General features: G+C 39.7%; 1 protein-coding gene and 1 pseudogene across 5 annotated transcripts in view; both read left to right on the top strand.

The window, feature by feature from the left end:
* The window catches only part of MARCHF8 (membrane associated ring-CH-type finger 8), a 123546-nt gene that overhangs the window by 40688 nt on the left and 59239 nt on the right, over positions 1-23619 (top strand). For all 5 annotated transcript variants that reach the window (XM_010340616.3, XM_010340615.3, XM_039478041.2 and 2 more), the window contains exon 2: positions 763-942. In XM_010340616.3, coding sequence (XP_010338918.1) covers positions 841-942 — 102 coding nt within the window. In that variant the 5' untranslated portion in view covers positions 763-840. The remainder of the gene's footprint in view (positions 1-762; positions 943-23619) is intronic.
* On the top strand, positions 2033-21392 carry LOC120367386 (Y-box-binding protein 1-like; annotated as a pseudogene).

The following is a 23619-nucleotide window of genomic DNA, read 5'->3' as shown; positions in this document are numbered from 1 at the left end:
CATGGTTTGTAGGCATGTCATGGTGACCCTTCATATTCCCTAGGAAACCCTTTATAGCACTGTTTGGGAAACTGTAGTCTTGTGGGCTAAATCTAGCCTGCTGCCTATTTTTGTAAATAAAGTTTTATTGGAACATAACTACTCTCATTCATTTACACACTCTCTCTGGGTGCTTCCTTCCATGCTACACAGTGGCAGAGTTAATTAGCTGGAACAGACCTGGATTACAGTGCCTAAAATATGTATCTTACCCTTGACAGGAAAAGTTCACCAACAGCTAGTATACAGTCTATACTTTTGGAAGGTTAAGTATGGATCCATAGATATCTTGAATTTAATTTGGACTTCTCACCTCTGATTTCACCATTATGTGGACTCACAGGCAGTGGTTTTAAGGAAAGGTCACTGCTTATTTCAGGATGAGTGCTTGATCATGATAAGAAAAAAAGTTTAACTTCAAAAACATTCTTAAAATAAATGGTGGCACTGCTTTGTTTTAAACCTAAGTAGCCAATGGAAAATTAATATCAGCTTATGCATGTACACGATCCTCCTGCCTCTTTCAGGTACTCCCATCTTATGAGAAATCTTAGAATTTTTCTCCTGGACATTTATCTTCTCTTGTTTTTGAAGACCAAACATTCATGTCATCATAACTTATTAAAATAGAAATATGAATATAAATATAAAATGTTAAACTTACTCTTGGAAATTTAAGTGTTTTAGCTGAGTTATGTTTCTTCTCTCTTCATTTTCTCTCAGCCTGAAATCCATGGCCCAAAATGACTCTGTCAGTGGAGACTCTCCTCTGTGAAGAAGACGACCAGAGAGGAGGTTGGGATGAGCATGCCACTGCATCAGATCTCTGCCATTCCATCCCAGGATGCCACCTCTGCTAGATTCTACAGAAGTAAGACCAAAGAAAAGGAGAGGGAGGAACAGGTACTGGGAGAATATCTTTTTTAGTTTCATTATTTTCATTAAATTTTCATTAAAGATGATCTAGAACAATGGTTAAACTCTAAAGATCAAGGTTCTCTCTGATAATATACTGACAAGCACACAAATAGTTGTACTCAGAAGGAATTCTTTTGGTAGATTTCTAGGTTTTCAGATTTTGGTGTAAACTACTGTGCTTATAAGTGGTTATAAATGTCTTTACTTCATCGGTTAAATCTGCCTGATTATTTTTGGTTAATCACTGTGACTAAGTTCTTTGGAATCTCAGAACATGATGCTGCTAGTTCCCTATTTATTGTAGTGTCGAATTTGGGCACCAGATGGCTGGAATTTTTAAATATGTGTCTTAGTCTGCCCTAGCTGCTGTAACAAAATGCCATAGCCTGGGTGGTTTAAATAACAAGCATTTATTTCTCACAGTTCTGGAGGCTGGAAGTCTGAGATCAGGGTGCCAGCATGGTTGGATTCTGGTGAGGGCTCACTTCCTGACTTACAAACAACTGCTTTCTTGTTGTGTCCTCACGTGGCACGGAGAGAGGAAGAAAGCACCTTGTCATGTGGCTGTTCATATAGGAGAACTGATCCCATTGAGAGGTTTCCACCCCTAGGACCTAATTGTCTTCCCAAGGCCGCATCTCCAAATGCCATTATATTACCGATTAGAGTTCCAGCATAAAAGTTTTTTGGGAAACATAAACATCTAGTCCAGTGCCGTGTGTATATGAGGAAGCTATACAAACTCTTTTGGAATAGAGAAAGGAAAATGTACAACAGGTAGGCCAGGAAGGACGATTCTTTCTGATATACACTCTCACTGCAGGTTTACTGTAGGTGGATATTTAACAAAGCCTTATTGAATCTATTTAACGGGATTTTTAAGGTCTAAACGGCATTTATCAATTATAGAATTGGGATTTTGATTGGTATTGGAAAGAAAGAGAAACTATTCTGTCTCACCTTAGTGTGGGGATACTTTGAGTATCCAGTGGCAGCCTGACAGTTCAGAGTGTCATGGAGCCCAGAATAGGTGACAGAGTGGAAGAGCAGTTGAACCAGGAACTTGTGGGGCCCCATGAGAGCTTCAGCAGCAATGGCACAGGATGAAAATGGTGATTATGTTTCTAGGGTCTCAAATGTGGCATCAGGATTGATATGAAAGGTAAATTTTTGTCCAGTGGAGCCCATTTTTATTTATGCAGTTTTCCTGGCACAGGTTCAACCCAAAATCTTTTACTATGATTTCTGATCCTCCTGTGCTTGGAAGATATTATTCTTCTGAATTCCAGGAGAAGAGCAAACCCTTTTATTTTACCTAGACTCAAATCCGTTTGTTACCTTAGTCTAATCTGTTAACACACCCTCACTGAAGCCCATGTCTGTAATCTTCTACAGAGGGTTAATGACTTTTATACAGTAGTCAGTGCAGTTAATGAATATGAATATGAATGAATATGAATTCAGTTTCAGTGATATGGGGTCATGTTGCTGTCAAGATGATTTATTATATTTCAAATACCAATATGAGAAACTTACAATAGTATACTTTCATTTCTTTCCTTCTGGCTTGTTTTATTGTCTTTTAATAAATTTTAAACTCCAGAATATAGTATTTAAAAAAATACTTTAAATACTTTTCTTTTAAATAATAATCAAGATCTGTGTACTCAGGTAGTTACCATTTCTGGTGTATTTCCATCTATCATCTTTTTTTTTTTTTTTTGGTCTAAAAGACTTCCTTTAGCATTTCTTATAATGTGAGTTGGCTGACAGTGACTTCTTTCAGCTTTATTTAGAAAATATTTTTTATTTATTTCTTGTATTTTGAAATTGTGCTTTGTTGATCAGTGGGTTTACAGTTTTTGTAGAATTTGGAGTTTTTTGGCTATTCTTCAGATAATTTTTCTGTCCCCCCATTCTTTCTTTGGGGACTCCTTTATACACATTGACTGGCTTAAAGTTATCCACTGCTGCACTTTTAATTTTTAAGGTTATTTTTTTCTTTCTGCATTTTATTTTGGATATTCCAATTACTTTGTTTGTAAGTTTGTTAACATTTTCTTTTTCAATTTCTAATCTGCCAGTAATTCCATCTAGTGTATTTTTTTTTTAATCTCAGATATGTTTTTATTGCTGGACATTTGGTTTGGTTTTTATATCTCCCATGTCCCTATTCAACTTTCCGACTCTATGAAATACAATAATGACAGTCTTAATGCCCTTTTCTGTCATTCCTACCATGTATGACTATTCTGAGTTTGCTTTTTTCCCTCACTTGATATCTTCAGTTTTATTTTTATTTTTGTTACTATTTTTTATTTATTTTTGATTACAGATCTTGCTCTGTCACCCAAGCTAGCGTGCAGTGGCGTGATCAGAGCACACCACGGCCACAAACTCCTGGGCTGAAATGATCCTCCTGCATCAACCTCCTGAGTAGCTAGGAGTATAGACCACACCTGGATAAGTTTTTCTTTCTTTTTATAGAGTCAGGGTCTTGGTATTTTCCAGGCTGGTCTCAAAACTCCTGGGTTCAAGCATTCCTCCCACCTTGGCCTCCCAAATTGCTGGGACTGCAAGTGTGAGCCACTGTACCTAGCCTGGTTTCATTTTTATAAAAGTTTATTTTAGGCTGGGCGTGGTGTCTCGTGACTGTAATCCCAGCATTTTGGGAGGCCAAGGTGGGCGGGTCACCTGAGGTCAGGAGTTTGAGACAAGCCTGGCCAACATGGAGAAACCCCACCTCCACTAAAAATACAAAATTAGCTGGGCATGGTGTGCATGCCTGTAATCCATCCCAGCTACTGGGGAGGCTGAGGCAGGAGAATCACTTGAACCTGGGAGGTGGAAGTTGCAGTGAGCCAAGACTGTGCCATTGCATTCCAGCCTGGGCAACAAGAGCAAAACTCTGTCTCAAAAAAAAAAAAAAAAAAGAGTTTATTTTAGTCTAGTTTTAGATTTACAAAAGAATTGTTAAGCTAGGATGGAGTATTTTCATATACCAGTTACCCAGTTTCTTGTATTGTTGTTACTTATAGATTTAGTACAAGTGCAGTGTTAAACACAGGTATATTGCATAGTGGTAAATACCACCTGAATAGTGTCCATAAGCACCCATGAGTAGTTTCTCCTCCCTTACCCACTCCCGTCCTCCCACCTTTCTGAGTCTCTAGAGTCTATTATTCCACTCTATATGCCCCTGTGTACATATTTTTCAGCCCCCAAATGTAAGTGTGAATACTCGATATTTGACTTGCTCTGAGTTATTTCCCATAAGATAGTTACCTCCAGTTCTATCCATGTTGCTGCAAAAAACATGAATTCATTCTTTTTTTAATAGCTGAGTAGTATTACATGGTGTGAATTACTTTATCTAGTCATCCGTTGATGGGCACTTAGATTGATTTTATATCTTTGCTGTTGTGAGTAGTCCTCCAGTAAATATTTGAGGGCAGGTGTCTTTTCGATATAATGATTTCCTTCCCTTTGGATAGATCCTCAGTAGTGGGATCACTGGATCAAATGGTATTTGTTAGTTCTTTGAGAAGTCTCTATACGTTTTCCATAGAAGCCGTACTATTTTTACACTCCCAACAACAGTGTATGAGCATTCCCTTTTATCTGCATCCTTGCTAACATCTGTTATTAAGGTTTTTGACACTTTAATAATAGCCATTTTGACTGGTGTGAAATGGTATCTCATTGCTTTAATTTGCATTTCCCTGGTGATTAGTGAAGTTGAACTTTTTAAATGTTTTTTGGCCATTTGTATGTCATCTTTTGCAAAATGTATGTTCGTGTCCTTTGCCCGTTTTTTAATAGGGTTATTTTTTTCTTATTAAGAGTTGGGTTCCTTGTAGAATCTACAAATTAGTCTTTTGTAAGATGCATAGTTTGCAATTATTTTCTCCTGTTCTGTAGATTGTCTGTTTTCTCTGCTGATTATTTGTTTGCTGTGTAGAAGCTTTTTATTTTAATTCTCATTTGTCTATTTTCATTTTTCTTGTTTTTCCTTTTGAGGTTCTAGACACGTCAAAAAGAAAGAGTTTTTCCTAGAGTTTCTTCTAGAATCTTTATGGTTCAGGACTTACATTTAAGTCTTCAACCATCTTGAGATGATTTTTGTATGTGGTGAGAGATATGGGTCCAGTGTCATTCTTCTGTGTATGGTTATCCAGATCTCCCAAGTACCATGTATAGAATAGGGTGTTTTTCCCCTAGTGTATGTCTTTGTTGACTTTGTTGAAGATCATTTGGCTCTAGGCATGTGTCTTTAATTTTGAGCTCTGTAGTCTATTTCATTGATCTGTGTTTCTGTTTTTACAGCAGTTTAGGTTATTATAGCCTTGTAGTACAATTTGAAGTCAAGTAATGTGATGTCTCAAGAGTTCTTTTTGCTTACCATTGCTTTGGCCATTCAGGCTCTTTTTTGATTCCATATGTATTTTAGGATTGTTTTTTCTAATTTCATGAAAAACGATGTTAGTATTTTTATACGAATTGCATTGAATCTGCAGATTTCTTTTGGGGATAGTATGGTCATTTTAATGATGCTGATTCTTTAATCCATGATCATGGGATGTTTTTCCATTTGTTTGTCATCTATGTTTCTTTCATCAGTATTTTGTAGTTTTTCTTATAGAGATCTTTCACATCCTTGGTTGAGTATATTCCTAGGTTGGTTTTTTTTTTTTTTTTGGTAGCTGTTGTAAATGGGATTCACTTCTTGGTTTAGTTCTTAGTTTGATTATTATTATTGTATAGAAATGCTACTGATTCCTCCTCTGAACAAAAAAAATGCAAAAATTAGTTGGGTCTGGTAGCACTGTAGTCCCAGCAACTTGGGATGTTGAGGTGGGAGGATCACTGGAGCCCAAGAGGTTGAGGATATAGTGAGCTGTGACCATGCCAGTGCACTCCAGCCTGGGTGACAGAGTGAGACCCTGTTTCAAAAGCAGACAAAAAAACCCCAACTAAACAAGAGAAATGCTACTCATTTTTGTAGATTGATTTTTGTGTCCTGAAACTACTGAATTAATTTATCAAATTTAGGATTGTTTTGGAGGAGTCTTAGGATTTTCCAGGCATAAAATGATATCATCAGCAAACAGAGGTGTAGTTTAACTTCCTCTTTTACAATTTAGATGTGTTTTCTTTCTTGTTCTTGCCTTAACTGCTCTGGCCCTAGGACTTTTGGTACTGTCTTGAATAAGAGTGTGAGACTGGGGATTCTTGTCTGTTCCAGTTCTTAGGGGGAATGCTTTCAACCATTCCCCATTCAGTATGATGTTGGCTGTGGGATTCTTGTATAGGCTTCTATTATTTTGAGGTTATGTTCCTACTACATCAGGTTGTTGAGAGGTTTTTATCATGAAAGAATGCTGAATTTTATCAAATGCTTTTTCTGTATCTATTGAGATAATAATGGTTTTGTTTTTAGTCCTGTTTATGTGGCAGATCATATTTATTAATTTTTGAATGTTAAACCACACTTGTATCCCTGGAATATAACCCACTTGATTGTGTTGTATTACCTTTTTTGATATGCTGTTGGATTTGGTTTACTAGTGTTTTCTTGAGTGTTTTTGCATCTGTGTTCATTAGGTATTGATTGATTGTGTTTCTGTTCTTGTATGTCCTTTATTGGATTTGGTGTTAGGATGACACTGGCTTCATAGAATAAGTTAGAAGAGAGGATTTTTTTTTCAACTGTGGGGAACAGTGTCAATGGGATTGGTACCTATTCTTTGTATGCCTGGTAGAATTTGGCTATGAATTCATCTGGTCCTGGACTTTTTTGTTGTTGGGAGATTTTTTAAATTTTTATTACTGGTCAAGTCTTAATACTGGTTGTTGGTCTCTTTAGGCTTTCTCTTTCTTCTTGGTTCATTCTTGAGAGGTGGTATGTTTTTAGGAATTTACCCATTTCATCTAGGTTTTCTAGTTTGTGAGTGTAGAGATGTTCATAGTAGACTCTGATGATATTTTGTATTTCTGTTGTATCATTCGTAATGTCTTTTTAATTTCTGATTGTGCTTATATGAATTGTCTTTCTTGGTTAGTGTAGTTAGTGGTCTGTCAATTTTGTTTATCTTTTCAGTGAAGCAACTTTTTTTCTTTTGTTTGTGTTTTGTGATCTGAATTTTATTTAGTTCTGCTCTTCATTATTTCTTTTCTTCTGCTAGCTTTGAGTTTGGTTTGTTCTTGTTTTTCTAGTTCCTTAAGGTGCTATGTCAGGTTAATTTGTGGTCTTTCTGGGTTTTTTTTCGGTTTAGGCACTTAACACTATAAACTTTTCTTTCTTGAATCCATTTACATTCAACACTATAAGCTTTTGATGTATTCCAGAGGTTTTGGTATGTTGTGTATCTACTTTCATTTGTTTAAAAAATTTTTAAATTTTCATCTTAATTTCATCACTGACCCCAAAATCATCCAAGAGCAGGTTAATTTCCATGTATTTGTATAGATTTGAGAGTCCTTCTTGGGACTGATTTTAGGTTTTTCCAATGTAATCTGAGAAGACACTTGATTTCAGTTTTTTAAAAATGTATTAAAAAATGTATTACTTTACGCCTTGAGATAAGGTCTGTCTTAGAGAATGTTCCACATGCTGATAAGAAGATTGTATATTCTGTGATTGTTGGGTAGCTTACTGTATAAATGTCCATTAGGTCTATTTGTTCTAGACTCCAATTTAGATCCAGTGGCTTTTTGTTGTTGTTGTTGATTTTCTGTCCCAGTGATCTGTCTAGTGCTGTCAGTGGGATGTTGAAGTCCCCAATTGACTATGAAGGATAACATCTCTTATTTATAGAAGAGATGTTTATTTGGCTCACCTTCTGCAGACTGTACAGGAAGCATAGCACCAGCATCTGATCTGGTGAAGCCTCAGGAAGCTTTTACTCATGGTGGAAGACAAAGAGGAGCCAGCATGTCACTTGACAATAGAAGGAACGTGAGAGAGGGAGGAAGCACCAGGCTCTTTTAAACAACCAGCTTTTGTGTAAACTAATAGAGCGAGAACTCATTCATTACTACAGGGATGGCACCAAGCCATTCATGAGGGATCTGCCCCCATGACCAAAACACCTCCCACTAGCCCCTACCTTCAACATAGGGTATCACCTTTCAACATGAGATTTGGAGGGGACAAATATCCTACATCTCCCATTATTACTGAATTGCTTTCTGTCTCTTAGGTCTAGTAGTATTTGCTTTGTGAATCCAGGTTCTCTGGTGTTGGATGTATACATACATATGATTGTTATCTTGTTGAATTGATCTGCTTATCATTGTATAATTACTACTTTTATCTTTTTTTACTGTTGTTGATTTATGTTATCTGTTTTATTTGATCTAACTATAGCTACTCCTGCTTGCTTGGTTTCTTTTTGTGTGGAATATATTTTTTCACCCCTTTACCTTGAGTGTGTAAGTATCTTTACAAATTAGATGAAGTTTTTAAAATAAGTAACATATGATTGAATTATGACTTTAAAATCCATGTAGTGAATCTATCTATCTCTCTATATATTTTTTTTGAGACAAGATCTTGGGCCAGGCATGGTGGCTCATGCCTGTAATCCCAGCACTTTGGGAGACTGAGGTGGACAGATCACGAGGTCAGGAGTTCAAGACCAGCCTGGCCAACATGGTGAAAACCCATCTCTACTAAAAATAGAAAAATTAGATGTGCGTCCTAGCTACTTGGGACTCTGAGGCAGAAGAATCGCTTGAACCCGGGAAGTGGATGTTTCACTGAGCTGAGATTGCAGCACTGTATTCCAGCGTGGGTGACAGAGCAAGACTCTGTTTCAAAAAAAAACAACAACAAAAAAGAGAGACATGATCTTGCTCTGTTGCTCAGGCTGTAGGGAATCCAGTACATCTTCAAACTCGTGAGCTCAAGCAATCCTTCTGCCTCAGTCTCCCATGTAGCTGTCACTACAGGTGTGCCACAGTGCCCAGCTAATTAAAAAAATTTTTGTCACTGTGTCGTCCAAACTGGTCTTCAGCTTCTGGTCTCAGATTATCTTCCCCCTTGGTCTCCCAACGTGCTTGGATTACAGAGGTGAGCCACTGTGCCCCGATCTGTATCTTTTAAATGGAGCATTTAATCCATTTACATTTAACACTGATATGTAAAGTGTTGTTTCTGTCATACTTTGATCTACTTGCTTTATAGTCTCATGCATTAATTGTTTTTAAAGACCTATGAGTTTTATGCTTTTGTGTGCTTTATGATGGCAAGTATCAAACCTTTTCATTTCCATGTTTAGAACTCCCTTGAGCATTTCTTGCAGATCTGGTCTAATGATAACAAATTTCCTTAGTGTTTGCTTGTGTGGGAAAAACATTTATTTCTCCTTTATTTATTAAGTTTATTCTAGCAGGTTATAAAATTTGTGGTTAACTGTTTCTTTAAGAAGTCTGAAAATCGTACCCCAGTCTCTTCTGGCTTGCAAAGTTTCTGCTAAGAAGTCCACTATAAGTCTGATGCAATTCTCTTTATAGGTGATTAGATACTTTTTTAAGGATTTTTCCCTTCACACTGACTTTAGATAGTTTGATGATATCTTGGTGAAGTCCATCTTGCAGTGCGTCTACCTGGAGTTCTCTTAACCTTTTGTAACTTATTGTCTAAATCTGTAGGAAGACTAGGAAAGTTTTCTCTCAGTTAAGTTATATCCTCAAATAGGTTTTCAAAACTTTTTATTTTTTTCTTCTCCCTCAGGAATACCTAGCAATCATAGGTTTTTATGTTTTATTTAATCTCATACTTTCTGAAGGCTTTCTTCATTTTTAAAAATTCTTAATTTCTTTAATTTGTTCTGACTTTGGTAATTTGCAAGACCTGTCTGCACTCTCTGAGTTTCTTTTGCCTGGTCCAGTTTATTTTTAAAGCTTTCAACTGTATTTCATAATTTCCTCCATAAAATTTTCATTTTCAGGAGTTCCACTTTTTCTTTTAAAGAAAAATCTATTGCTTTGCTAAATTTTCATGAAAAGTTTTTTTTTTTTTTTTTTTTTTGGTCTTAGATTTCAGTTTTCTGTTGGAGATTATTGAACTTCTTCAAAATCAATTATTTTGAGTTATTTATCAGGTGTTACAAAGATCTCATTTTGGTTAGGCTCCATTACTAGAGGTAATGTGATCCTTTGTGGGTGTTAACACTTTTTTTAATACGTCCAGAATTATTCAGTTTCTTCTCATCTGAATAAACTATGTTTTTCTTGTATTTGAAATTACTGCCAGGTGCAGTGGCTCACACCTGTAATCCCAGCACTTTGGGAGGCTGAGGTGGACAGATGACGAGGTCAGAGATCAAGACCATCCTGGCCAACATGGTGAAACCACATCTCTACTAAAATACAAAAAATTAGCTGGGCATGGTGGCATGCACCTGTAGTCCCAGCTACTTGGGAGGCTGAGGCAGGGGAATCACTTGAACTCAGGAGGCACTTCAGCCTGGAAACAAAGCAAGAATCCCTCTCAAAAAAAGAAAGAAAGAAAGAAAGAAATTACTTTCATTTGGACAGGATTCCCTGTCTTGAGGATAGGACTATAATTTACGTTGTGGAGGGTTTTCTGACTTTGGTTTTGTGTACTTTCAGGTGGTAAAACATTTCCTTGGTTATAGATAGCCTTAGTGTGGTGACTTTCTCAAATGCCAGTTATAGTAGCAATGTACTGGGTATGAGCAGGCTCATGTTCTCTTGCAGAACTGGGGTGGCAGAAGTTTTGATATACTTATTTCTATGCTATATGCTTATGACAGCAAACTTTGTATTGGGTTGTCCAGTTGGACCACCGGGCCAATAAGTGGTGCCTGCAGGGAAGAGCAAGCTGAGGTGGCCACAGAAGGGTTGATGCTTGATCCTTTTTTTTTAATTGAAAAGAGACTGGGTCTTACTTTTTCACCCAGGCTGAAGTGCAGTTATGCAATCACAGTTCATTGTAGCCTTGACCTGGGCTCAAGTGATCCTCCTGCTTCAGCCTCTAGAATCACTGGTACTACAGGCATGTACCACCATACCTGGCTAATTTTTAAAATTTTTTGCAGAGATGGGGCCTCACTGTGTTGCCCAGGCTGGTCTCAAACTGCTAACTTCAAGCAATCCTGTGTTGTGGGTCTGCTACCAGGAAGAGTAGGCCCCTCTCAGTGGGAGCAGCTAGGTAGACAGCTGTCAGGGAGGCAGGCAGTTGTGGGGAATGTGGTTTGCTTACACCTCAGACCACAGCAGCCTGGAGCAGCAGTGGCGGTGGCATCACTGTTCTTAGGTTATGTAAAAGTGCCTGGCCTCCTCTCTTCCTTCCTGGCTTGGTGGTTGGTAGCAGCAGCTGCTCAGGACTCAGAAGCCTGTGGGCTCCATCTGAGTTTGAGCAATGCCTCTGTCATTCTCCAGGCAACTCACTCTGTTAGGCTGGATACCTATGAGGCCCCGCGAGGGTCAGGGGAGTCTCCCACAGCTAGCTTTCCATGGTGGGAATGTGGAGCCCTGGGAGTCTCTCATCATCTATCCTTTCCCAGCATCTAGAAGCTTCTTCCATCTCTGAGCAATCCTGGCTGAGCACCTGCCTTGTTTCCTTCTCCTTTGTGTTCCGTGCTTCCTGCTGCTCTTCAGTTGAATTCCAGTGTTCTGTTTAGGTGACCTGTTTGAAGGGTGAATATCTCCTCACTGTTTTGGAGCTTTCTGCGGAAGAGGCACACACTAGCTGTTTCTACTTAGCCATCTTGAACTGAGCTTCCAGTTTCTCATATTATTAACATCTTAAAATAATATGCTACATTCATCACAGTTAGTGAACTAGTATCAATATATTATCATTAAAGTCCACACTTTATTCAGATTTCCCTGCTTTTGTGTTCCAGGATCTCATCTCTAGGATGTAATATATTACATTTTGTTGTTTTATCTCCTTAGGCTCCTCTTGGTTGTGACAGTTTCTCAGACTTTCTTTGTTTTAGATTACCTTGACAGTTTTGAAGAGTACTGATCAAGTATTTCATAGAATGTCCTTCTACTGGGAATTGTCTGATGTTTTTCTCATGACTAGACTAGCTTATAGGTTTTGAGAAGGAAGTCTACAGATACAATATACTATTTCATCACAACAAATCGAGTACACTCTTATCAACATGATATATTCTTGACCACCTGGCTGAGATAGTGACTGTCAGGTTTTCCACTGTAAAGTTACTCTTTTTCTCCCCTTTTGTACTGTATTCTTCGGAAGGAAGTCACTATGCATAGCCCACCTTTAAAGACTGGGGAGTTGTTCTCCCCCTCCTTAAGGGTGGAGTGTCTGCATAAATTATCAGGAATTCTTCTACATGTCTGGCACCCAAGTTGCAAGGTTGTTCAAAAAAATACATTTTTCAACTTTCTGCCCTGTATTCCTTGAAAATGAAATCTTGAAAGATCTGGTCTATATCGCAGGATTCCTGAAAAGTGATTCCTGAAAGCAAAAAGGTAATTCATTGATCAACTTACATTTAAGCTACATAGAAAATAAAAGTGGTATTTTCTTTTACATATTTACAAACTCCTATTTTTGGCCTATTGTCCTGCCACTGAGGTCAAAAGGAGGATTTTACCATGCAGCATCAGGATGATGATCATGTAAACACATTTTATATTTGCTCCAAAAATACATGAGTGTTGACAGATCATATTGTATTCACTTGTACCTAACATCTTTTGAAAAAATGACCTCACAGTGTTCAAGTGATAACAATATTTTTAGGCAGAATCACCACACTTTTACTTCTTAAACATTAATCTCGGCCGGGCACGGTGGCTCAAGCCTGTAATCCCAGCACTTTGGGAGGCCGAGGTGGGTGGATCACGAGGTCAAGAGATCGAGACCATCCTGGTCAACATGGTGAAACACCATCTCTACTAAAAATACAAAAAATTAGCTGGGCATGGTGGCGCGTGCCTGTAATCCCAGCTACTCAGGAGGCTGAGGCAGGAGAATTGCCTGAACCCAGGAGGCGGAGGTTGCGGTGAGCCGAGATCGCGCCATTGCACTCCAGCCTGGGTAACAAGAGCGAAACTCTATCTCAAAAAAAAAAAAAATTAATCTCTTTCTAATCACTTGAACCTGGGAGGCGGAGATTGCGGTGAGCCAAGGTCGTGCCATTACACTCCAGCCTGGTCAATAAGAGTGAAACTACGTCTCAAAAAAAAAAAAAAAAAAATTATTCTCTTTTCTCTATTAGATGAATTCTTCCCTTTTAAATAATAAAAACCTAATATAAGGAACCCGGAGAAAACTTGAGTTTTAACGTTACAGTCTCTCCAGAGCCATGTAAGCAAACTCCCAGTTTAATGCTTGAACTTACCCTATATTATCATGGCCAGTTTGTTTTTAGGGCACTGTTAGGGCATCTCCCCTGATGCTAACCCACTACTTCCGAAGGCAGTTATTTTGTGGGGTTTTTTTGGCTACCAGAGATTTGAGATCCAGTATAAGAACAAACTCTCTATAGACTTCTCTTACTGACAATTTTACTTTTTGCTTCTAGGAACTGCCAGTCTTACTCTACAGGATAAAAATCCCTTATCTCACATACTATTATTTGAGTCTCTCAGCATTCTGGTTACTGTCTTTTAGACCATTTCTAGCTTTTATATAGAAGTATGTGTACATGAAGAGATGAATATGCATCTTTAAAATAAACCTGTTGCAGATTACTGTCTGGTTAGGCATCACCATCTTTGAGATTATTTCTGTGGCTTCTTTTTTTTTTTTTTTTTGAGACAGAGTTTCGCTCTTGTTACCCAGGCTGGAGTGCAATGACGCGATCTTGGCTCACCGCAACCTCCACTTCCTGGGTTCAGGCAATTCTCCTGCCTCAGCTTCCTGAGTAGCTGGGATTACAGGCACGCGCCACCATGCCCAGCTAATTTTTTGTGTTTTTAGTAGAGACGGGGTTTCACCATGTTGACCAGGATGGTCTCGATCTCTTGACTTTGTGATCCACCCGCCTCGGCCTCCCAAAGTGCTGGATTACAGGCTTGAGCCACCGCGCCCAGCCTCTGTGGCTTCTTGAACCATCCATCTACCTTACCTGCAAGTGCCTTAAGAGATTAGTATTCTCATACTTGGAAACCAGAATTTCTTCATTACCGGTTTATCTGTCCTTGGTCCCTGGAGTGATTCTTTCACTTCTGCTTCCAAGCATGTTTTTCCTATTTGGTAATCAAAGCTATCACTGAAATCCCTTGGGAGTATCTCCTAGTTGGCTCAAGCATGTATAGAAAGTTGTAGCATGCTTAACATTTAAGAACCAAAGATGAGTTATTTACTAAATGGTCATTTTCTGCCTTGTGGGCTTGTTTTCTCTGAGAATAAAGAGGAGTTGTGATGGTCTTCTAGAGATTAAAAAAGAGCATGTTATTATGAAACATTAAATTCAAGTTGACCAATTTGAACTGCTATATTTTCTTTTGCATATGTAGATTTTGAAGCTTAAATGCAGATAAAAGTATGTGCAGCTTTGAGGTCCTGCAATTTTTTTTTTTTTTTTTTTGAGACGGAGTTTCGCTCTTGTTACCCAGGCTGGAGTGCAATGGCGTGATCTCGGCTCACCGCAACCTCCGCCTCCCAGGTTCAAGCAATTCTCCTGCCTCAGCCTCCTGAATAGCTGGGATTACAGGCAAGCGCCACCATGCCCAGCTACTTTTTTGTATTTTTAGTAGAGACGGGGTTTCACCATGTTGACCAGGATGGTCTCGATCTCTTGACCTCGTGATCCACCCACCTCGACCTCCCAAAGTGCTGAGATTACAGGCTTGAGCCACCGCACCTGGCCCTAGGTCCTGCAATTTTAAATGTTAGTAAAAAACCAACATTATCAGTTCCAGCTATTTTTTTTTTTTTTTTTTTTTGAGACGGAGTTTCGCTCTTGTTACCCAGGCTGGAGTGCAATGGCGCGATCTCGGCTCACCGCAACCTCCGCCTCCTGGGTTCAGGCAATTTTCTTGCCTCAGCCTCCTGAGTAGCTGGGATCATAGGCACGCGCCACCATGCCCAGCTAAGTTTTTGTATTTTTAGTAGAGACGGGGTTTCACCACGTTGACCAGGTTGGTCTCGATCTCTCGACCTTGTGATCCATCCGCCTCGGCCTCCCAAAGTACTGGGATTACAGGCTTGAGCCACCGCACCCGGCTGTTCCAGCTATTTTATATATTAGCAGCTTACCTATCTCAGCCAATTCTCACATAAAATTTGGGAACTGGTAATGGTTTGCTGTTTATTCAGAGTTTAGAGACAGAAGGAATGCACAGAATAGCAGTAGCTGACCTCTGTGGATGTTGGTCTAGTGAGAGTTTGCTAGTTAAGAGTTCACATAATCTAGGTAAAACCAAGAGTCTTGTCTGGTTATGTGGTAAGTGAAGCATTTGCAGTTGGTTTCAGTGTGTTGCATATAAATTGAGTCAAGGTGGTGTATGAATACACCTGTCTAGGTATCACTGTAGGACTTGATGATTATGATTTCTTGGTTGTTACTACTCTCTTGTAGCTGTCCTGTGTGAACTGGACAACTAGGTGGCAGATAATTTTTCCGATACTGTCGGTAACTGTTGAAAATAAGAAAACCGGGCCGGGCGCGGTGGCTCAAGCCTGTAATCCCAGCACTTTGGGAGGCTGAGGCGGGTGAATCACGAGGTCAAGAGATCGAGACCATCGTGGTCAACATGGTGAAACCCTGTCTCTACTAAAAATACAAAAAATTAGCTGGGCATGGTGGCGTGTGCCTGTAATCCCAGCTACTCAGGAGGCTGAGGCAGGAGAATTGCCTGAACCCAGGAGGCAGGGGTTGCGGTGAGCTGAGATCACGCCATTGCACTGCAGCCTGAGTAACAAAAGCGAAACTCCGACACACACACACAAAAAAGAAAATAAGAAAACCACTCAAATATATTTATTTAGTTTTCACTCTTTGCTTTTATTTATTTAATTTGGAGACTGAGTCTCACTCTGTCTCACAGGCTGGAGTGTAGGGCCGTGATCATAGCTCACTGCAGCTTTGAACTCCTGGGCTCAAGTGATCCTCCCACCTCAGCTTCCTGAGTAGCTAGGACTGTAGGCATATACCATCACACCTAGATAAATTTTTCATTTTGTAGAGATAACATCTTGGTCTGTTGCCAAGGCTGGCCTCAAATTCCTGTCCTCAAGCCATCCTCCCACCTTGGCTTTCCAAAGTGTTGGGATTACAGATGTGAGCCACCATACTGGGCCCCAAATTTATTTTTTAATGCAGAGATTTCAATAAATAATATTAGAGTCCTAGTATTCTGTAATAGTTGTTAACGGCTTTTTATATGTGTTGTTATTAAGATGACTTCCTTATTTTACATGTGAATAAAACAGCCCCAAGATAAATGCCTTATTCGTGGTCACCTGACTATATATTTTTTTCCATATTGTTTGGTTTCCTCTAAAAAAATACTTGCACATGAATAGAAATAGACTGCACACACATATTTTTTTCATTCATTTGTGTATCAAATAGTTTTTGTTTTTTTATACTTTACATTCAGGGGTACATGTGCAGATCATGCAGGTTTGTTACATAGGTATACATATGCCATGGTGGTTTGCTGCTTCCATCCTCCCGTCATCTACATTAGGTATTTTTCCTAATGTTACTCCTTCCCAATTCCCACTATCCCCTGCTATTCCTCCTCTAGCCTCCTTACCCCCCAACAGGCCCCAGTATGTGATGTTACCCTCCCTGTGTCCATGTGTTCTCATTGTTCAGCACCCACTTATGAGTGAGAACCTGTGGTGTTTGGTTTTCTGTTCTTGTGTCAGTTTGCTGAGAATGATGGTTTCCAGATTCATCCATGTCCCTGCAAAGGACATGAACTCATCCTTTTTTTATGGCTACATAGTATTCCATTGTGTATATGTGCCATATTTTCTTTATCCAATCTATCATTGATGGGCATTTGGGTTGGTTCCAAGTCTTTGCTATTGTAAACAGTGCTACAGTAAACATATGTGTGCTTGTGTCTTTATAACAGAATATTTTATAATCCTTTGGGTATATACTCAGTAATGGGATTGCTGGGTCAATTGGTATTTTTATTTCTAGATCCTTGAGAAATAGCCACACTGTCTTCCACAATGGTTGAACTCATTTACATTCCCACCAATCGTGTAAAAGTGTTCCTGTTTCTCCACATCCTCTCCAGTATCTGTTGTCTCCTCTTTTTTAATGATCACCATTCTAACTGGCATGAGATGGTATCTCAGTGTGGTTTTGATTTGCATTTCTGCAAAGACCTTAAAAAGTGATGATAAGCTTTTTTTCATATGTTTGTTGGCTGCGTAAATGTCTTCTTTTGAGAAGTGTCTGTTCATACCCTTCACCCGCTTTTTGATGGGGTTGTTTGCTTTTTTCTTGTAGATTTGTTTAAGGTCTTTGTAGATTCTGGTTATTAGTCCTTTGTCAGATGGGTATATTGAAAAATTTTTTTTCCTATTCTGTTGGTTTCTGGTTCACTCTAATGATAGTTTCTTTTGCTGTACAAAAGCTCTTAAGTGAGTTCGATCAGGAGCGGAGAGCGGACCCCAGAAAGCCCTGAGCAGCCCCCCCACCACCACCGGTCTAGTTACCATCACATCCTGGGAGGAGCCGTAGCTGCCACAGCCGGCCCCAGTCATCATCACCTCAACCATGAGCAGCTAGGCCGAGATCCACCTGCCTGCTGCTCCCCACCTCCCCTGCCGCCCCCGTCCTCAGCGCCACCAACACCAAGCCCAGCACTACGGGCAGCGCGGTGGCCCAGGCGGCCTCACATTGGCGGCGCCTGCCGGCAGGGACGAAAAAGTCATCACTGGTCTATATCTCTGTTTTGGTACCAGTACCATGCTATTTTGATTACTGTAGCCTTGTAGTATAGTTTGAAGTCCAGTAGTGTGATTCCTCCTACTTTGTTCTTTCTGCTTAGAATTGACTTGGCTATGCGGGCTCTCTTTTGGTTCCATATGAAGTTTAAGGTGTTTTTTTCCAGTCCTGTGAAGAAGGTCATTGGTAGCTTGATGGGGATAGCGTTGAATCTGTAGATTACTTTGGGCAGGATGGCCATTTTCACGATATTGATTCTTCCTAACCATGAACATAGAATGTTTCTCCATCTGTTTGTGTCCTCTCTTATCGTTGAGCAGTGGCTTGTAGTTCTCCTTGAAGAGGTCCTTTACGTTCCTTGTTAGTTGTATTCCTAGGTATTTTATTCTCTTTGTAGCAATTGTGAATGGCAGTTCCTTCTTGATTTGGCTCTCTTTAAGTCTGTTATTGGTGTATAGGAATGCTTGTGATTTTTGCACATTGATTTTGTATCCTGAGACTTTGCTGGAGTTGCTTATCAGTTTCAGGAGACTTTGGGCTGAGATGATGGGGTCTTCTAGATATACAATCATGTCATCTGCAAATAGAGACAATGTGACTTCCTCCTTTCCTATTTGAAGACCCTTTATTTCTTTTTCTTGCCTGATTGCTCTGGCTAGAACTTCCAGTACTATATTGAATAGGAGTGGTGAGAGAGGGCATCTTTGTCTAGTGCCAGATTTCAAAGGGAATGCTTCCAGTTTTTGCCCATTCAGTATGATATTGGCTGTTGGTTTGTCATAAATAGCTTTTATTATTTTGAGATACGTTCCATCAATACCTAGTTTATTGAGGTTTTTTAGCATAAAGTGCTGTTGAATTTTGTCAAAGGCCTTCTCTGCATCAATTGAGATAATCGTGGTTTTTGTCTTTGGTTCTGTTTATGTGGTCAATTACGTTAATGGACTTGCCTATGTTGAACCAGCCTTGCATCCCTGGGATGAATCCTACTTGATCACGGTGGAAAAGCTTTTTGATGTGCTGTTGCAATTGGCTTGCCAGTATTTTATTGAAGATCATTTTCAGCAAACTGACACAGGAGCAGAAAATCAAACACCACATGTTCTCACTCATAGGCGGGTGTTGAACAATGAGAACACATGGACACAGGGAGGGGAGCACTACACACTGGGGTCTGTTGGAGGGAAATGGGAGAGACAGTGGGGGGTAGGGACTTGCAGGGGGATGGCATGGGGAGAAATGCCAGATATAGGTGAGGGGGAGGAAGGCAGCAAATCACACTGCCACGTGTGTACCTATGCAACAGTCTTGCATGTTCTTCACATGTACCCCAAAACCTAAAATGCAATAAAAAAAAAAGAAGGTCATCACAACGAAGGTTTTGGAAACAGTAAAATGGTTCAATGTAAGGAACAGATATGGTTTCATCAACAGGAATGACACCAAGGAAGATGTATTTGTACACCAGACTGCCCTAAAGAAGAATAACCCGAGGAAGTACCTTTGCAGTGTGGGAGATGGAGAGACTGTGGAGTTTGGTGTTGTTGAAGGAGAAAAGGGTGTGGAGGCAGCAAATGTTACAGGTTCTGGTGGCGTTCCAGTTCAAGGCAGTAAACATGCAGCAGACTGTAACCATTATAGAGGCTATCCACATCGTAGGGGTCCTCCATGCAATTACCAGCAAAAGAACGAGGTATCAGAGAGTGCTCCCCAAGGCCAGGCCCAACAACGCTGGCCCTACCGCAGGCGAAGGTTCCCACCTTACTAAATGCGGAGACCCTATGGGCGTTGACCACAATATTCCAACCCTCCTGTGCAGGGAGAAGTGATGGAGGGTGCTGACAACCAGTGTGCGGGAGAACAAGTGAGGCAGAATGTGTATCGGGGATATAGACCACGATTCGCAGGGGCCCTCCTCGCCAAAGACAGCCTAGAGAGGACGGTGATGAAGAGGATAAAGAAAATCAAGGAGATGAGACCCAAGGTCAGCAGCCACCTCAACGTCGGTCCCACCGCAACCAAGGCAGACGCCCAGAAAACCCTAAACCACAAGATGGCAAAGAGACAAAAGCAGCCGATCTACCAGCTGAGAATTCATCCGCTCCCGAGGCTGAGCAGGGCGGGGCTGAGTAAATGCTGGCTTACCATCTCTACCATTATCTGGTTTAGTCATCCAACAAGAAGAAATAAGAAATTCCAGCAATAAGAAATGAACAAAAGATTGGAGCTGAAGACCTTAAGTGCTTGCTTTTGCCTACTGACCGGATAAATAGAACTATCTGCATTATCTATGCAGCATAGGGTTTTTATTATTTTTACCTAAAGATGTCTCTTTTTGGTAATAACAAACGTATTTTTTTAAAAAGCCTGGTTTTTTTTCAATAAGCCTGTAAAGGTTTTTAAATTGTTTCATATCTGGTCAAGTTGAGATTTTTAAGAACATCATTTTTAATTTGTAATAAAAGTTTACAACTTGATTTTTTCAGAAAAGTCAACAAACTGCAAGCACCTGTTAATAAAGGTCTTAAATAATTTTTAAAAAAGCTCTTAAGTTGAATTAGATCCCATTTGTAATAGTTTTGTTTTGTGTGCGTGTGTGTGTGTTAGTGTGTGTGTGTTTTTCTGAAATGGAGTCTCACCCTGTCGCCCAGACTGAACTGCAGTGGCAGGATCTCGGCTCACTGCACCTCTGGCTCCTGAGTTCAAGTGATTCTCCTGCCTCAGCCTCCTAAGGAGCTGGAATTACAGACACATGCCACCACACCCAGCTAATTTTTTGTATTTTTAGTAGAGATGGGGTTTCCCCATGTTGGCCAACCTGATCTTGAACTCCTGACCTTGTGATCCACCCGCCTCAGCCTCCTAAGTGCTGGGATTACAGGTGTGAGCCACCGCACCCGGCCTGTTTTGTGTTTTTGAGAGACAGGGGAGACATTCTGTTGCCAAGTTGAGGTACAGTGGTGGTGGTGCAATTATAGCTCACTCGGGAGGCCAAGTGTTGGGGTTATGGGAGCAAGCCATCACACCTGGCTTGAAATGTTTTATATCTGTCTTCCATACCACTTTTGCATAGGGAATGAGCTGTCAGCCTTTTCATCCAGTCATCCTAATGCTGAATTTGTGTGTTTTTCATTTTTGCTTCTTAAGAAATCAATTTACCACATTTCGCAAGTCTGTTTTTTTGTTTTTTAAAATCAGAGCAGGGGATTGCTGTTGGATCTACACTGTTCAGGTAATACATAAACAGTGGTAGAGTTACAGGACTTTTTTTTTTTTTTTTTTTTTTTTTTGAGACAGAGCTTCGCTCCTGTTACCCAGGCTGGAGTGCAATGGCGCGATCTCGGCTCACCGCAACCTCCGCCTCCTGGATTCAGGCAATTCTCCTGCCTCAGCCTCCTGAGTAGCTGGGATTACAGGCATGCGCCACCACGCCCAGCTAATTTTTTGTATTTTTAGTAGAGACGGGGTTTCACCATGTTGACCAGGATGGTCTCGACCTCTTGACCTCGTGATCCACCCACCTCGGCCTCCCAAAGTGCTGCGATTACAGGCTTGAGCCACTGTGCCTGGCCATTTTTTTTTTTTTTTTTTTTTTTTTTTTTTGAGATGAAGTCTCGCTCTGTTGCTCAGACTGGAGCAAGTGGCACAATCTTGTCTCACTGCAACCTCTGCCTCCTGGTTCAAGTGATTCTCCTGCCTCAGCCTCCCTGCAGGCATGTGCCACCATGCCCAGCTAATTTTTTTGTATTTTTAGTAGAGATGGGATTTCACCATTTTAGGATGGTCTTGATCTCTTGACCTGTGATCTGCCCACCTCGGCCTCCCAAAGTGCTGGAATTACAGGTGTGAGCCACCATGCCTGGTCACAAGGACATCTTTTGCCTCAGGGCTTTGGTTTTGAGTTAGGGCTTAGGCTGATTAAGGTATAGTGCTTATATGTATTACTAGTTGTGTATGTAATTAGAACTTCTAAGCAGAGTCATGCTTGCTAATTGTGAAAGATGTGCTCAACTGATTTGTAATACACTCCGGGATTATTACAAGGTGTGTAGATGTCTGTTCCCTGAGAGCAAAGATCTTTTCATCTATTAGCAGTGTGACTGAGGGGTCTTACTGAACTTAGAGGAGACTGCCTATTTTCCCGAAAGTGGTGGAGATGAAATGGTTACTTTTTGGGAGATAGTCACTCAGTGAGTGTACTTCTGGCCTCAATGGCCTCCCACACAAATCCACTGAGAGTTGTCATCCCAAATGTAACTCAGTCCCAAGGCTTGCTTGTTTTACCAAGAAAACTTTGATAATAACTGAAAAAATTATTTTGTCAAATTCAAGGTAGTACTAAAAATTTCTTAGAGAAAATTTGAACTTTGAATCCCTGACTTTAGAAGTTCTTTATCATTAAAAATGGAAAAATGTGGCTGGGGTGGGGTTTAGCAAAAATTAAATAAATAAATAAATAAAAACAAAAATGTGGGAGGACTATTTTAGATTAAAAAAAAAAAACTAAAGAGACAGCTGGTGTAATATGGATACCTTGATGGAACATGTCAGAAAACATAGCAACTATAAGGTGTGTTTGGACAGCTGGGAAAGTTGAATATTGTCTGTATATTAGATGATAATGATAGAATTACAGTTAGTTTTATGCATCAGAATATGTGTATCGGAGAAGGAAAAAGCAAATGGGGCAAATATAACAGTTGATGCATCTAGGTGAAGGACACACAGGTATTCATTGTACTATTCTTTTAGCTTTTCTGTAGATTTAAAGCTTTTCACATCACGTTTTGGGAAATAAAAGAATATGCTTGCCAAAAGTGAGATGAACAAAGAGTTGTGGTAGACAATAATAAACAGTAAATGATATGAAACAATTTAAAGACCAGTGGGTGACTTATCTAACACTACCTGTGTTGTCCTAGGAAATAAAAATCAAGTCATCAAACAAAGCGATACTTGGAATTACTGGTTTTGGGTAATCTTTTTACTGATTAATCAAATCATACACCTACCTAGGCAGTTTATCTTTTCCTGTCTTATTCAGGAGGCTTCAAAATGAAGATATTTGGTCACATTCTGGATTCAGATGTTTCATAGATAGATTGATAAAAGTGACTTCACCTCTTTCATTCCCCATCAATTGTTCTTCAATGAAGAACTTTTGGGAGAAAGACCCTTAAAAGCAAAGCAGAGTTAGTTTCAAATGACGAAAATAGTTCTCTAAACAATGTAACGTAATTAAAGATAAGCTGATATATTTTTTTTATTTTTTAGCTGTTCAGAGGTTTAGTTGCTAGGATGGGTAATGAACTAGAAAACTATATACCTTTGAAAAGCAACTTTTCAAGATACTACAGATAAAGAACAAGGTTAAGTATATTTTGCATTTCTCTGAGTTGAAATGCATATCATTCAACAAAGTAGTTAATGCTTCTTTTTATCAAATCATATGAAATATTCCAATTTAAAATATTTTATATTTTCCATCTCCTAATTAAAAATGTGATTACATTCTTGCTGTCAGACGGATTTGTTTTTAGAAGTACAGTAATTGCAGCAGGTGTTAATCTCACGTTGGTATTTGCTTCGCACCACCTCATGTGTGGTGGAATGGAATTTGTAGAATAGATAAGTGCTTAGAACATAACAAAAGTGCCTGATGGAGTCCCCCAGAAATCTGGTGACTAGCCCAGACCAGAATTGTATTTATTGTCACCGATTTTAGACCCTTGTCCCATTCTAACTCTCAAAACCAACTTTGCTTTGCTCTGAACCACACATACTTTTG

Source organism: Saimiri boliviensis, chromosome 12, assembly GCF_048565385.1.
Source record: "Saimiri boliviensis isolate mSaiBol1 chromosome 12, mSaiBol1.pri, whole genome shotgun sequence".
Lineage (NCBI taxonomy): Eukaryota > Metazoa > Chordata > Mammalia > Primates > Cebidae > Saimiri > Saimiri boliviensis.
This window is presented reverse-complemented; position numbering and strand designations above follow the sequence as displayed.